The sequence below is a fragment of the Populus alba genome, chromosome 4, assembly GCF_005239225.2.
Source record: "Populus alba chromosome 4, ASM523922v2, whole genome shotgun sequence".
Lineage (NCBI taxonomy): Eukaryota > Viridiplantae > Streptophyta > Magnoliopsida > Malpighiales > Salicaceae > Populus > Populus alba.
Genome location: NC_133287.1, coordinates 20,299,689 through 20,317,060, shown reverse-complemented (window position 1 = coordinate 20,317,060; position 17,372 = coordinate 20,299,689). Strand labels below are relative to the sequence as shown.

At 28.8% G+C, this 17,372-nt stretch overlaps 2 protein-coding genes across 2 annotated transcripts; one reads left to right on the top strand and one right to left on the bottom strand.

The window, feature by feature from the left end:
- The first annotated feature begins 8,625 nt into the window (after positions 1 to 8,625).
- On the top strand, positions 8,626 to 11,200 carry LOC118038973 (non-specific lipid transfer protein GPI-anchored 2). Its single transcript, XM_073408527.1, has 3 exons — positions 8,626 to 9,360; positions 10,690 to 10,755; positions 10,961 to 11,200. Exons 1-3 carry the CDS (start codon positions 8,907 to 8,909, stop codon positions 11,089 to 11,091), a joined length of 651 nt encoding a protein of 216 aa, XP_073264628.1. The 5' UTR covers positions 8,626 to 8,906; the 3' UTR covers positions 11,092 to 11,200.
- A 991-nt stretch (positions 11,201 to 12,191) lies between these two features.
- Positions 12,192 to 13,567, bottom strand: LOC118038975 (uncharacterized). Its single transcript, XM_035045535.2, is given in 2 exon segments — positions 12,192 to 13,250; positions 13,253 to 13,567. Coding segments are annotated over 2 exon segments (870 nt in total). The 5' UTR covers positions 13,349 to 13,567; the 3' UTR covers positions 12,192 to 12,476.
- Positions 13,568 to 17,372: the final 3,805 nt, after the last annotated feature.

The following is a 17,372-nucleotide window of genomic DNA, read 5'->3' as shown; positions in this document are numbered from 1 at the left end:
ACTTGGAATTTGTTTGCATTGTAACTTGGAATCTGTTTTTAATTTTTTTCCATGGCAGAGTAACTTGGAATTTGTTTGCATTGTAACTTGGAATTTGTTTGCATTGTAACTTGGAATCTGTTTTTAATTTTTTTCCATGGCAGAGTACTTTTACAGCACATGCATACATGTGAATGTACTTATGTTGAAAGCTGGAAAATTGTAAAATAGACGTAAAGAGCATATAAATTTTCTATATAAAGAGGAATGGTTGCATCATATTTTTCAATGCAATAGCTTTGTTCATAACAAGCTTCTCAAACCTCTCGGTTGCACCAAATACAAGCAAGTCGAATATTTCTTTTTGTTGGCTTTACAGGTATGGAAAAAACTTATGTTGATACAACTCTTTGATAGTTTTTTTATTGAATGATATTTAATTATTTCAAGTTTTTTATTAACAACATATAATTTTTTTTCTTTTTTACATGTAATTGAAGTTATGGCTGATCCACGATTTAATGACATATTTAATGAAGATTTCGATGGTAATTATGACAATATAATGAACCGCATTGTAGACCAAATTAATTATCCTAGTTGTGAAGGTAGTGGTGCCTCAGTTGATGGTGTCGGAGATGATAGCAATGGAAACGACTCCGACGATAGTAATGATGATGACGGTGACAGTGATAGTGACAGTGACAGTGATGATGACAATGCATTTATTATAAGGAGGCATCTTGATAGGAAAAAATTAATTATATGCATAGCTGGAGCTGTAAACATGTATTATATTAATTATATGTTTAAAGAACCATGTATGGTTTCATATAACACAGGGATGCGTTGGTTGACGGAGGTTGTAAGAGGGCATTGGAAACGAAGTGTTAACATGTTCAGGATGGACGCAACCACTTTATTGAGTTTGTGCACTGAATTAGAAACGCGTTATGGCTTAAAACCGTCAAGAAGAATGAGCGTTATTGAGAAGGTAGCAATGTTTCTATTTACAATAGCAGTTGGGGCGTCAAATAGACAAGTGCAGGAAAGATTCCAGCATTCAGGTGAAACTATTAGTCGATGTTTTAAAGAAGTGCTTAAATCATTACATTTGTTTGCTGTGGAAGTCATAAAACCAGAAGATCCACAATTTACGAGCACACCAAGAGAAATTGCTATGAATCCAAGATTTATGCCACATTTCAAGGTATGATGAATTTTTGTATAATTAAGTAGTTTAATTAAGTTGTTCAAAGGAGTATGAAATATGTTATAAATGTTTATGAGTACTAAATATTTTTGTTGTTTGTAGAATTGTGTCGGTGCAATTGATGGAACACATGTTCGTGCCTGCATACCATCTGCAAATCAAATTCCATTTATTGGAAGAAAAGGTGTACCAACACAAAATGTCATGGCCGCATGTAGTTTCGACATGCAATTCATGTTTGTGTGGGCAGGATGGGAAGGCAGTGCACACGATACGCGTATTTTTCTTGAGGCAATTGACAATAGCAATATCCAATTTCCAAAACCTCCGGAAGGTTGTGATTTTGACTAAATTGAAGATTTGATAATTGAAGGAATATAATTATTTTTTTAAGTTTAGTTTAAAATTACAATGTTATTTTTTTCCAGGAAAATATTATTTGGTTGATGCTGGATATCCAAACGAGTATGGATATTTGGGTCCCTACAAAGGCGAGAGGTATCACTTCCAAGAATTTAGGCGTCGTGGACAACCAAGTGGTCGGAAAGAAGTGTTTAATCGTGCACACTCGTCATTACGTAACGTGATTGAACGTTCTTTTGGGGTATGGAAACAGAGGTGGAAAATTTTGCAAAACATGCCTGCTTATCCATACAAAACACAAGTTGAGATTGTAGTTGTATCAATGGCACTACATAATTATATTAGAAGGAGATCGCAAGATGATGCAGTTTTTTCTGAGTATGATCGCAATCCCAATTTAATTCCAGATGACTTTTTACCTGATAGTGTTCAGGCTTCGGCTGTTCAAGGCTCACAGAGGCCTTCACGTATGGATTTTGTACGCGATGGAATTGCAAATAGTTTGATGGAACAATAAAGGAGTACATTAATGTATAATGATTTTTTATTTTGTTATGTACTCATAATTACAAAACACCTATGTTTTGGAATTATATGTCTTTTGTCTATATATGTCCTTTTAATTAATTCAAATCAAATATAAAACACAAACCATGTTACGTGTTTGGAAGTGTGGTTGTTGTTGATTTTCGAAGTGATTTTCACTAAAAAAAGCATGTTAATAATATTTTTATTATTTCTTAAAAATCATTTTTGATATCAGCACATCAAAATTATTTAAAAAACATCAAAACATAATAATTCAAAGCAAAAAAAAAAATTAAATTTTTTGAAAAGTGCTTTTTGAACCACGGTTTTACCAAACACAAAACTGCTTTTTTTCTACCACAATTTTAACCACAGTTTTTTAACCAAACACAAGAAACTGCTTTTTTTAAAACCACAACTTCAACCACAGTTTTAACCAAACACCAACTTTTTTTGAAATCAACCTCACAAAAAGTACTTTTTATTAAACTACTTTTTTTAAACCGCAACCACAAAAGCTACCACAATACCAAACACACCCTTAATGATAATAGTATAAATTATATGGTAAGAATTTATTTAAAAGTTTAAATTATTAAATTTACATAGTTTTTTAAATAATATATAGTTATAAATTCAAATTTTATCATCAAATAATTAACAACACAAAATAATATCAATAAATACAAGTTTTAAACTACTAAAACTCCTATCTAACAAAATAAATTAAAAAAAATAATTCTTTCACAGGCATCATTCTTCAAGGCTATCAACTTCCAACGACAGAAAACATTTTGCAACCACCATTACTCTTTGCAAGATCTTGTGGACAACATTCTTGTGATCGTCCTCGTCGTCGTAATATCACTGGTTGCTTTTTCATGGTTATTATTCTCTCTTGTTGCCATTCTGTTGTTCTATTTCCTAATGCAGCTGGAATTAATCTATTTTAAAATATTCTCAAGATATATTTAATACTGGAGTTTTTTTTTTTTTAGATAATAAAAATATCAAAATCATCGAAAATTATATGAAAAATCAAGCACGAGTCTAAACATAATTTTACTAAAACAATTCCATTGTATTATCAAATAGATTCTAAGAGATTTTCTTTTTTATACACAAGAGGCACTCAAGGTGTTGAGTTAACTTAGAAAAGAAAAGAAAAAATTAAAGTAAAAGTAAATGATTTTTACATGTATTTAGAATTGTGGTTGTGATTGTTTTTTAAATTATTTTTTATCCGGTTTTATTAAAATAATATTTTTTATTTTTAAAAAATTATTTTTAACATCAACATATTAAAATAATCTGAAAATATAAAAAAAATATTAATTTAAAATAAAAAAATAAAATAAAATTTAAATCTTTTAAAAAATACTTTTAAAATGTTTATTTACAATAATAAATAAATGATTTTCTTCCTAACAAGTGGTCTGATCACGAGCAATTTAAAGAGACTTTCTGTTCCTCGTGACTTCAGAGTTCATGTGTGGCCCCGACAGCTTGGCAATATTAGGCATGGATTGTGCAGATCTACCCGCAGGTTGTTTTGATTTAATAAAGTGTTTTTCGGTTATTTGATAATTGGTTACGAAAAGGTGTTTAAATTTTCTCCGAATATTCTATTGTTGAAAAAGATTATCTCTTCCTAATATTCCATCCAATCTTTACTTGTAGGTATGTTTTTACACAAGCACATGTGACCGATTGGAGAGTTTAAATTATTATTTTTTTTTTTTTTTGATTAACCTGGGGTGTCCGGGCCAGCTTGCGCGCACCACGACTAATCCCCAGGGCCTAACTGAACACCCTGCAAGCCCAGAAGGCAGGTAAGTCACCGCGGGGATGGCAGGAAGGTATACAAAGGGGTTCCAACCCGTGCGGTATAGAGAGGGAATAAACGCCTCCCCCACTAGCAGAACCCCCAAGTACATGGGTGAGCTTGGGAGTCGAACCCAGGCAACTGAGGAGACTTCTGTCTCCCCAGCCGCTGGGCTGGGACCTCCCGCTCGAGAGTTTAAATTATTGATTGTAGTCATGATGGCATAAAATGTTATTGAATTGTTTTCTTTACATGGTCACGGGAATACTTATGTTGAACTTTTTGGGCAGATTTATAATTTGTAGACTCACATGTGGTTTTAAAACCCGAGTTGCCATGAGTTGAAAAAAAAAAAAACTAACTAATTAGTTTGATTAAAAACTTGAATTAATTCAGTTATTTGACAAGAATTGATTAAAAAGCAAGTTGTAACCCATTTATTATTGATTTATTTTAATAAAAATAATATTATTTAAAAAAAATAATCAATTTGAGATAACCCAGATATCCGGATACCGAATCAACCATAAGAGATTTAAAAACTATGGAGTCAACTTTACATTTCTTGTTCATAATATAACTTGTTAATTTGCATACATCACCACAAGTGATGCTAAACATTAAAAAAATATATATTATATGAATAAATTTCTAGATCATGATTTTAAAATGTAATTTACTTATATATATCTCATTAATATAATGATGTATATATATTTTTTTGTCATGTTTTTTTTATAGGTGTTTACTATTATTCTTTCAACATGTAGCCTTTAAAAAATAATAATTAAAAAAAAAAACTTTCGTTGATTATACCTTATAGCAATTTATAAAATTATTCAGAGTTTCTTTTCAAATAAGATGACTTTTTTTCATTCCCCCCCCCCCTAAGAATTGTACTTTATTATTGTCTAATCATATAAAATAGTTAATTAAATATCTTATGTGAAATATATGACACTCACACACACACATATATAGTTGTATAAACATTTGATTATTTATCAGTGAGAAAAACATATATATAATTTATTTATTTTTAATCCATGTGTGATGAACATCACATGTTACCTATGCATTTGTGCTTTATTCTTTTTGCTTATATAATACTTCCACGCCCCAACTTATATAAAAGGGGCACCTTGCCAAAAATCAAAGTCATCTTCTCCCTCACAACTAATTGAGGTCTCATGCCACTGAGCTTTTACGAAAATGTCCACGCCCCAACTTATAAATAATGAGTTATTTTTTAATGACGTAATTTTGTTAATAAATTTATCAGTAATTAAAACACTGATAAAATTTAGCTTCCGTAAATTATTATCCAATTTTCTATTAGTACGGTGACACCCATGTCTTCTACTTCCTGATAGATCTTGGAGTCAGCCCCCTACGGGCAGCTTTTCATGTGTTTTGGGATATAGACGGAATATTTTTTTAAATTAATTTTTATTTAAAATTATATTTAAAAAATTTTATTTTAAAAAAATATCTTTAATATCATAACATTAAAATAATATAAAAAAATTCAAAAATTTATAAAAACTACTGTTCATCCTAAGCATCGAACACCTCTGAATGTTTTTGAGGAGTGTGATAGAGATTATTTTTTATTTGAAAATAAATTTAAATAATTTTTTTAATTTATTTTTGATATTAAAATAATAAAAAACACTAAAAATAATTAATTTAAAGTAAAAATAATCAAATCTTAATGAAAAACAGGTTCAATCTCAGTGTGAAACACCCCGGAAGAGAGGGCATCACTGAAAAAAAAGTTAAATTCATTATGGTCTTCAAATTTAGGCATGTTATCGTATTATACCCTTGAAAATTAACACTAGCCATCCCCTTCTTAATTTTCATTTTTTAAAAAAATATTCGTTAATTTAATCCATCCTTGACACTTGAGCCTCTCCGTGATCATAAACATGGCCCCATGGCCTCGATTCTCTATAGTTATTTTTCTTGCCTGCTGTCCTACATAGGATACCATACAGTAATCAGTGCAGAGCTACTACTGCTGGTTACTAATAAATTATATTTATGATTATGATAGTGATTATTATTTAAAATATATTTTTTATTTAAAAATATATTAAAATAATATTTTTTTTATTTTTAACATTAATATATTAAAATATAAAATAAAATTATTTTTAAAAAAATTTAAATTTTTAGAAAATATAATTTGTACCGATAAAACCTAAGTATCCTCGGTACCATTACATTTCTTTACTCTAGGAGGAGGAAAAAACAAAGAAATAAACCATAGTCCAATAATTATTTATTTATTTATTTATTATAGTATACCCTTAAATTTAAAAACAAACCAGCCAAATTGTTAGTTATTGCTTTTAGTATTCTAGGCAAAATCATTTATTGGTGAGGTAATAAAGTATATATAGTAGTAATAGTGTCATTGTCTAAATTTAATTTAGTAGTTGAGAAAACTATTTAGTTAATTTAAAGTAAATTTTTTTTTATAAAACCTTTAAATTTAGAAAATTGTTTTGCAAAACGCTGCCCACAAAGCCGATAGCGTTGAATGGAAGAAATTATAAAATATTTATAAATTATCACTGTTTGGCATTGCGGCTAAACCGATTTTTTTAAAAAATTCAATTTTTTTTTTGCTAAAATTGAGTGCGGTTTGTACTTTTTAAATTGTTTTGATGTGCTGATGTCAAAAATGATTTTTAAAAAATAAAAAAACATTATTGGTATGCTTTTCGGCACGAAAAGCTATTTGAAAAGCAACCGCTACCACACTCCCAAACACCCTCTAGTAAATACTATTTACTTGACCCGCTTACCGTTATGGGTTGTTTTTTTTTTTTTAATAATTTAGATATACAACCAATTTTGGTGAATTTTTTTATATAAAATTTTAAAGTATAAATAAAAAAAGCTTATACAAATATTTAATTAAATAAATTTATAATCATTTATATAAATAAATAAGTCATTAACAATAACTAAAAGCAAAATTAGAGATATTTAACTAATTATGTTTACTAAATTTGTTTATTAAAATCAATAAAAGATATTAAAATAGACACACATGAAATTAAATTGAATAAAAAAAATATTATGTAACGTCAAACATACTAGAAATATCATATAAAAATAAATATTTTTAATTTTTAAAAATAAATTCTATCAATAAAACAAATATATATATATATATATATAAATGAATCACAATAATATCTTAAAAAATTAAATACACAAACAACAATTTATAAGAGAAAGTTTATATTAAAAGAAGATTTGTAAAACTTATGGTATACGATAAGAGATTGAGATAAATGGATAGAAAATAAATTGAAGATAACCACAAAATTATTTTTTTAAAAAAAATAATAATACAGAACGATAAAGTTATATAAAAAAAAATGAGCCATAAAAAATTATTAAACTGCATTAACTTTTCAAGATCATGACCTAGATTATTAGATTGGTAGCACCATAAAAAAAAAAAAAACTATAAAACCCAATCCTTAATAATTAAAACGTTGAAGGTTGGAATCAAGAAAAACAATTAATGAAATAAAAAGATCTAAATTAAAAAAATTATAATTAAATGAATGACGGTGAAAATTAAAATAAAACTAGAAGGCAAATAAAATTTTTTTTACCGGAAGATTAAATTAAAAAAAAACTTTTACAAAAAAACAAATTAAAAAAGTAAGGGTCAAATAAAAAAAACTATAACTTTAATTGTAAGATGAAATTAAAAAAATAAAATTTTAATAAAAAATAAAGAATAAAAATCAAATTAAAATAAATAATACATGATAAATTAACACAAAAAAAGGTTTATCGATCACAATTACAGATCTATAGCCGACTCCTTGCACTTTTTATGTTCTCACACTTCTCTTACGTTCACATAGTATGAACAACACTTTGACCTTTATATCCATTACAAATTTTTTTTTTACTTTCACATTCATTTTCAAAACATCCTAACCCCATATATCAAAGTTATCAAGGCATAAAGTTATCAAGGCATTGCTTGATTGAGTGGCTAGCTCAGCCATATTGTTTTTATAAGTTAAGATTGTTTGTTTAGTGTTTTAGTTTATTTTAATATGTTGATAATAAAAATAATTTTTTTAAAAAATATATTATTTTAATATATTTCTAAACAAAAAATAATTTTTATTATAATATCAAACATAATCTAAATCAAACTCGACTCGTGACTTGATTTGATTTAAGGTTTAGATCAACAATTAATTTAAAATATTATTATTTTATTATTTTAAAAGGAGTTAACACCATAATATTTTGAAGATTTAAAAAAAAAACTAATTCAAATCAAGTTATAACTGATATAATCATATCCCGATTTAAGTAGATAGAAACAATCAAGTGAATGAATTTTTTTAAACCCCGAGGCAGAATAGATTTTAATAAAAAAAATTTATTAACGTGAGTGTTCAGACTAACTTACGCGCACCTTGACTAATTCCAAGAACCCTAAAATTAATGACTATGTAAACTTCCAATAGCCCTGAAGTTTGTAAAACTCGAACCAATAACTTTTAAAAAGCAAATCTATAATCTAACTAGTTAAGTTATATATTTCGGGTTAGAGTTTAACAATTTTGCTAAATATATATTTGACGTTAAGATTTAATATTCCACGGTAAAAAGGCTAATTGTATAAGATATATCGCCTCGATAAAAAGTCAGAGATTCAAACCTCAGCTATCAACCTCTGTTAATATCGTGTCTCCATCTTTGAGGGCTCCCAGAAGTCTAAAAGCCTCAACTTTCACACCATAGACGGTGAGAAAGTGGAAGGCAAGGCATCTATAGACAAGACAATTCTTAGAACTTTGGTGGCAGTTGTGTATTTATTGATTTCCGCTGGCAAGTAGTGTTGCTATCTGATCTCCATTTATAACCTTCTAAACCTACTTTCCTTCACAGAACTAACACCATAATACTAGCTTGTGTCCACACAGGAAAAGGGAAGGAAGAAAGATGTCGAAGCTAGGCATCACCGCCATAATTCTGACCCTAGCCCTCATTTCAACAGTGCCAGCAAAAACGGCAGCAGCCCCGGCCCCGGCGGAAGCACCTGCACCTGTTTCAGGTCTTGGCCCGGCCACCCCGGCTCCCGTGGAAACACCTGCACCTGTTTCAGGTCCTGGTCCGGCAGCTTCTGGACCAATCCCTGGTATTGATTGTATAACAGCAGTGTCGAATGCGTCTGATTGCTTGGACTATGTAACGACAGGAAGTAACTTGACCGTTCCTGACAAGAATTGCTGTCCTGAGCTTGCTGGGTTGATAGAGAGCAAACCTTTATGTTTGTGTCAGTTGCTTAGTGGCGATGTTGCTAAGCAATTTGGGCTCTCAATTGATCTCGGCAGAGCTGTTAACCTTCCTGCAGTTTGCAAGATTGCTAATGCTCCTTCAGCCTCCTTGTGCTCAGGTAATTAAATCATATAATTAACTGCTTAATCTAGGAGAACTCCTTAATTTCTTGCCCCCCCCCTAATTACCATAAGATTAATGGAAAAGGGTAAAAAAGAAAAAAGAAGAGTTGACATTACACCAATGTTTTAAGCATTCTATACATATAATATCTAAATACTTGGATTTGAAGACAATAATAATATTTTCAAGGCTCAAATAATTATTGAAATTGAAAATTTAAGTAAATTAAGTGTTAAATACCTTAACAAACGTATTATAGCCAAGTCAAATCCTTTTTTTCTCTCTCTCTTTTTTTTAATAGAATGACATGCTTTTTTTTTTGTTCTTTTAAAAATTTCAAATTATTACCTTTTTTTTTTTTTTTTACTATTATTTGTTCATAAATCCAAGACAACTTTGCTGGCGTGATTCTTTAATCCTATCAACAAACTGTAAATTAGCCTTCAACATTTATCACGACGATTATATTTGGAATCATAATAATAATTATTTTTTATTTTTTTTTATTTTTAAATATATTAAAATAATATTTGTTTAATTTTTTAAAAAATATTTTTAATGTCAAACACTCTCCTGCCATTCCTTTTGCTTTTCTGGCTCTATATATTTTTTTTTCTTCACGGGGCTAGTGTTTTATTTTTAGATGAAATAGATCAAATCCAGCTTTAATTATTTAACAAATTCATGTCTTTGTAATAAAAAATAATAATTTTCAAATTAAAATCCAATGATTTACATTATTTTTCTTAAATTCATGAAAATGTATGGAGAGTTTGAAATAATAAAAAATATTCTTTTTTTTTTTTATCTACTAATAACATGTAAACCGATTTTCGATCAAAGAGCAAAACACATTCGGCTGTGTTCGCTTTCCCGTGACACCACCTTCTAGAAAGATAAGATATTTTTTAAAAGTATTTTTATATATTTTTAAATTATTTTAGTACACTCACATTAAAAATAAATTTAAAAAAATAAAAAAATATTATCTTTACTGCCGCTAGTGCCAAGCAATACCCTACATTAATTTCATGCGGCGTGATCACGGGAAAGCGAGCTGCAAGTTTCTGTCGTTTATGACCGGCACCAAGATTCTTGGTTACTCTCAACCAATCACGTGGTAGATCTTCTTCTTGTTTTTAAATATATTTATGAATATACGCATATCTATATTACATCTATCCCGTGGATTGATTTTAAAAAATTAAAATTAAGTTAAACTTGTTTAATCTAATTCAGTTTTTAATAATATAATTTACTCAGTCGAATATTTTTTTATAATAAAAATAATTAACCAATAACATATAAATCAACTGTTGTATAGTTGCGGGATACCCAGTAGCCGCTCCTGCAAGCGGTCCATCAACAGGCTTGCCACCTCTAGTCCCAGGTACTGTCCCTCCCTCTCTCTCTCTCTCTCTCTCTCTCTCTCTCTCTCTCTCTCTCTCTCTCTCTCTCTCGACGTGGATAAATATTCTGAATATTATTTATATTTAAAGTGACATTTTCTCTAGGTCAAGTTCTTGTTTTTCACTGTTGAAGATTTTGAATATTAGTCTAATAATTGTTGAAATTAATGGATTTTAAAATTACAGCTGCTGAGTCCCCGGGAGGATTAGCTGCAAGCCCGTCAGCCGGAGAAAATGGTGCAGCTTCAAGCATTGCAGGCTCAGCTTTTGCCGTCTTTGGTGGCTTGGCATTTTCAATTCTCTCGACATTGTTCTGATTTTTTTCCTCCCTTGTAGCTGTTCATTTAAGTCTCGCCATTTTATTAAATACTGTAACCATGAGATGTTGTATGTCTAGTAGCAAAATAAAGTGTGGGATTTATTGAATTTATTTCATTAAAAAAAGTTCATCAATCCACTTATAAGTACCGACCTATAATATAAATATATATAAAAAAATAACCTAATACAACTCAACTTATATAAATTATAATTATAACCCGGTGCAACTTTAATGGGTGTATCTTAATTGGTTAGACTTTAGATTTGTCCTTTAAAGATCACCATTTTAAGTTTCACAAATATCAGGATCACTAGAAACTTAAATGGTCGTTGATTTCAGGATTTGTGAAATTAACTAAGGTACATTCAAGTTTTTTCAGATATTTATATTTAATAATAAAAATATATAACTCAATTTAATAGATTGATTTAGAGAGAATATATATGCATATAATATAAATATGTACTATAAATCTTAATTTAGATTGGGTTTCAAGTTGAAACAGAATAAAAAAAATTAACATAACAAAACCGTTGACTCATAACCAATAACCTAGAGTCTTTTATTTTTATTATTTCAAATACTTTCATGTCATCATTTCCACTCACATTTAAATTTGCTTTGGATAAACAATCAAAAGAAAGAAAAGATTTTTAAAAAATAAAACAAAAGTGAAGGAAAAAAAATCACGGTGGACCCTCAAACAGGACACGAGCATCGAGAACTTGGGCTATTTGTTAGGAATCGGGTCTTGAGCCCGATGGTTGGGCTGGGCTATGCTTTGGAGACAGGTATTGGTACAGAAAATTAACAAATGGGACCTATATTAGTCCCCCAACTATCTATAAATTCTTTAAATGACCCCATGATGATTAGTTTTCAATTGTGCTCACAAAGTATTATTTGTTTCTCAATAGAGTGCCCCTCCAGTCTATGCATGCTAATATTTTATCTCTAAATTACATATATTATGCAATAAAAAGGAAAACACGACATCTTCGGCCAGAAAAAGGAAGATTGTAAACAAAAGATATCCAATTGAGAAATATATAACAATTCAGGAACAAAATTGAGAAGATTGACTACCATTGAGAATCTGGGAATAATTACTTGGAGACGCCCTGATCAACTAATCAGATGTTCAAGTATAATTGAAGTGCCCGATGAGTATCCATAGATATCCATGTTCAAGCATTCAATGTAAGACAAATACTCTACTACAGCAGAGCAAGTTTGAAGCAATATGGTGAAAGACTAATTTTTCGATGGACTGGAGATTAAGAATGAAGAAAGACTGGAACCTATATGTTATACAACAGGGAAAGTTCAGGAAAGCTAAAATGACTATGGAGAAATCAATCTAAGCAGAGATGAGTGAGATCACGCAGAACCCAAAGTAAATATGATCAGAAACAGGGATGAAGCGCAGCAGCTGTATCTGACGAGACACATCCGATGATCAGAAGATTCAGAACCAGCCTGCATACAGTCCAGGAGCAGCTGCAACGGAGGAAAATCACAATTGAAGAATAGAAATGACAGCAAAAGCCAATGCCCTAATATCCTCAAAACAGGTTGCAAGATCTCCCATGGCAAAGGAATCCTCCCTTCCTTAGTAACACTATCTTTGCCAACACTTTCTTGATCATCCTGAGTCTCACAGTCTTTACTCGCATCATCATCTTGACCAGACCAAACCTTAAAAAATTCAAAAAATTCAATCTTAGACCCCACAGACATTAGAGAGATCTTACTATAATATAACTCTAATGCAACCCCGACAATTCTTGCCCTTTTTGTTGATCTCACCGTCCCATGAGGCTCCAAATTCCAAGATATCACAGCTAGGTTTAATTCTGCAGTATTATCCTTTGCAGGCTCTTTCGTTTCATGATACATACTTGAATTTGATAAATCAGGCACGTTAACTGTCATAGCATGGCCTGCGCGTGAGGTGGTTTCATGCGCATAAAGGGCTAACAAAGCTGCCTCAAAACCAGCCAAGGGTTTTTTTAGGGCAACACGGGATAGATAAAGGCCAGCAATGACAGGAAAGAAACGTAAGACAACAAGCTGGAGTTGGGGCTCTGAGGATTGGAAGGTGTCAGAGAACCAACGGCAGAGACTGTTGTCACCTGCACCGGAGCCGGGGAGAGACGGAGGAGGGATGAGACTTGAGAGGAGATATCAGGGTCGTGGAGGAGGGAGAAGGCAGGGTCTTGATCTTGAGAGGAAAGGAGAGGAGGCGGCATTGTGGTTAGAATGGAAGGTAAGGGATTGAATGGCTAAATGAGTACTAGAGGAGGAGGGAAAGGTCTCGGGGGGGACATTGAAGGCTGTGATGGTGGTGGTTTCAGTGGTGAATATGTCTTGTGATATGGATGTGGCAGGGCTATTGGTTTCTTCAGAAGATGAGCTATCTTCTGACATCGTTGGAGAGGGAGATCAGGAATTTGTGAGAGAGAGAGTTGATTAAGAGAAGGAAAAATGGTGCAAATGCAGATGAAAAAGAAAGCTGGGAAGAAGATGAGATAATTAAGGAGGAAAAATTTGATCTAATTAATTAATTCATCCCAAAAGGTGTTTTTTTCTTCTTGTTGTTTTCACTTACAAATTTAGGAAATTATAAAATATGATTTAAGATGATGCATTAATGATAATTAATTGGTTAGTAACCTTTAATTCTTAAGAATGGGTTTTTTATAAAATAATTAATGATTTTTTTATGAAATTATATATTAACAAGGTCTTTGTTTTTCATCAAAATTGTACTTAATAATTAGTAATTATCACAATCATGATACAATATTTAATTAATTAAAAAGTAATAGATACATTTTCACTGCATGATAAATAATAGTGCACTTGATAGTTCATATAATTAATTAAGAAACAAATAATTAACATTCTTTTTTTTTTTTCAACGTAACATTTCTCATAACAAAGGTTAATATTCATTATGTCATCATAAGGGTATGTTTGAGTGTGGTTAAAGTTGTTTTTTGAAATGTTTTTCACTCAGAAATATATTAAAATAATATATATTTTTTTATTTTTTTTAAATTATTTTTGATATTATCGCATTAAAACGATCCAAAATTTTTTTAAAAAAAATTACTTTCAAGCAAAAAAAACATTTCAGTTGGATAACCTTTTGAAACGGTCCAACCATGCTTTTTTTAAAAAAAATCAAATTAATTTTTTAGGTGTTTTTTTATCGATTTAATGTCAAAGATAATTTTTTTTTAACAAAATATTATTTTAATGCATTTACAAATAAAAAAAACTTTAAAAAATAATTTATATCACTCTTTTAAACACCCATTTAATGGTCTAATTTACAATAGTACTGTCTAGCATATCTAATAATTAAGATTTAAGATTTTTAAAGATTTAATATTAAAAACTTGTGTGTTCCACTGCACCATTAGTTGTTCTTACCAAATAATTTTACTAAATTACAATTCATGATAATTAATAAAATGATTACTATATTGATACAAGTAAGTGTGTGTTTGGTAATATAGTTTATAGTTATAAATTCATTAAAATGACTTTTTAGATTTTTTTTATTTTTATAAAAACATATAAAAATGTTAATTTAAGATATTTTAAATAAAAAATGATTTTAAAAACTAGAATTAAAGTAATAAACAAATACTAAATTCTAAAAAGATTAAGATGCTTTGTCTTTTCGGCTATGTTTGTTTTCTAAAAAGTAATTTCTGGAAAACTATTTTCTAAACTTTTTTGTGTTTGTATGCCATTAGAAAAGTTGGTCAATAAAAAACACTTTCCAGTCAAAGAAAAATTTGGCTTGATTTCCAGAAAAGTATTTTCCTGGAAAATTTGGGCGGAAAACACTTTCTGAAAGTTGTGAAAAATTTAGAAATGTCATATTATTTGCTGATTATATCAAATTTGGTCCTCAAACTTTTAATTGCTAAATATATTTTGTTTTGAATATTTATTTTTCAATTTCATCTTTTAAAATTTAATTTTTATATCAACTTTGGCCCTTATTTTTATAATTGTTATTTTCTTTTCCCTTATCATTTTTTTATTGAAATTTTTTGTGTATCAAATTTGATCCTTATTATTTTAATTGTTACTTATTTTATTTGAAATAATTTATGAAATGTTAATTATTATTATTTTAATTTCTTCATTTTTATTTTTTTTATTTTTTAGATTTGATTATTATTTATTTTATTTGAGATAATTTATGAAATTTTTTTTTCAATTTCATTCTCATTCAACTTTTTAATTTGTAAGATTTGTTCCTCATTATTTTAATAAACTTGAGAAAAATAAAATATTAATAAGTTATTTTCCAACTCATTTTCCATGACATAACAAAACACTGGAAAATGTTTTCCAACTTATTTTTCATTATATTACCAAACATCGAAAAATAATTCGCTTTTCTGGAATTCACTTTTCAAAAAAAAACTACTTTGCAACAAACAAACAGTACCTTAAATGAATAAAACGAATAAATTAGCCCAAAACTTGCTTTTAGGGTATCGAGCTTATGGGAAAGTCGAACCCATATATAAAGGTCTAAAAAAACTTTAGTGAAAACACTTTTTTATAATTTTACACACTCAAGTAATGTTTAGAAATATGATATCAATTGTTTTTTAAAATATTTTTTTATTTAAAAATATATTAAAATAATATTTTTTTTATTTTTAAAAATCTTTTTTTTAAAAAAATATAAAAATGTAAAAAATAATTTTTTTTAAAAAATCAAAATTTTATTAAACGCAATTCCAACTAGCCTCTCAATCTCCTCCACCGGCCAAATAAATGATAAATAAAAATTATTAAAAAAATCCTTCAATCTCAACATGAAAAAACTGCAAAACATCTAACATTTTTTCCCATTATAGATTTTGATCTGATCATATTTGAAAGAAATTCTCCAACCTAGCAAAACTATTTATAGTTTCTACTTCAAAGATATTCTCTTTAACCTCTCTTTAAATATTTACCGTTAAAAACTCTATCTTTTTTTTTTTTTTTTGAATTCCTTGAGGATCATATAATTTTATTTCCTTTTATTATTTTTGCTTTATATTCATCAAGTTCTTATCTTTTGGAAATTTGGATTGTCATTGTTTTTTTTTTAGAAAGAGAAAATTAATTATAAAATTGAATCATTATTATATACATGGTGATGGATCAATTCAAACTTTTAAAGTAAGGTGAGTAGTCAAAAGCTTCAGACAAAAGGAAAGAATAGACAATTTTGATACATATGCTCCAGTGGCTCGTATAACATTTATAAGAATATTTTTGGCTTTTTCATCAATCTATAATTTATATGTACATCAAATAAATGTTAAAACAACTTTTCTCATAATGAATTAAATTAGGAGATCTATATAGAACAACCAAAGGGTTTTGCTCGTCTAGGAAATGAACATAAAGTCTCTAAAATAATCTCTATATGAATTGAAAACAAACACTTAAGCAATGACATGAGAAATTTGATCATGTAATTTTAGAATATGGTTTTAAACATAATAGTGCTTATAAATGTATTTATTATAAATTTACTAATGATTTTGGTATGATAATATATCTTTCTATGGATGACATACTCATTATTAGTACTAACATAAATGATGTTAATGATATAAAGATATATTTAACCTTTAAAATTCAAAATAAAGACTTAAATAACATAGATACAATTTTGAATATCAAAGTAAGAAAACATAGTAGAGAGTTTTGCTCTTTCTCAATCTTATTATATTTGATAAAGAATATTTTGAATATCAAAGAAGCATATACTTCCTTTGATGTTTCCTTTAAGTTGACAAAAAACACTTAATTGAATATACTTATGCAATTGGTTGCTCAATATATACTATGCATTGCACTAAACTAGATATTACTTTCCCAATAATGTAAATTGTCTAGATGTGAACATTCTAATTAATAGATTTAAAAAAAAAATTAAAACAAAGTCGTATTGAATTTTTTTAAGAAACAACCAAACTAATGCTTTATGCTCACCTGGGTTTTGACTGAATCGATCAAGTTGCAAGTTGACCCATCAAGTTAGTCGAGTTTTAACTGATCAAATGTTATCTAATTTAACATGAAACCTCACTAGAGCTAGGTCTCGAATAAAAAAAAAAAAAACTACCATATTAACTTGTTGGGTAGGATTAGATTTACATTATGTTTATGTGTTTGATATTGTGGTGCATGATGTTTTTTAAAAGTATTTTTCACTTTAAATACATAAAAATATTATATATA

What these genes read in the sequence shown, in the direction of transcription:
- LOC118038973 (XM_073408527.1), top strand. Translation starts at nt 8,907, where the DNA reads ATGTCGAAGCTAGGCATCACCGCCATAATTCTGACCCTAGCCCTCATT. An exon ending in TTCAGCCTCCTTGTGCTCAG is followed by an intron (nt 9,361 to 10,689) that starts GTAATTAAATCA and finishes ACTGTTGTATAG; the next exon opens with TTGCGGGATACCCAGTAGCC. An exon ending in CTTGCCACCTCTAGTCCCAG is followed by an intron (nt 10,756 to 10,960) that starts GTACTGTCCCTC and finishes TTAAAATTACAG; the next exon opens with CTGCTGAGTCCCCGGGAGGA.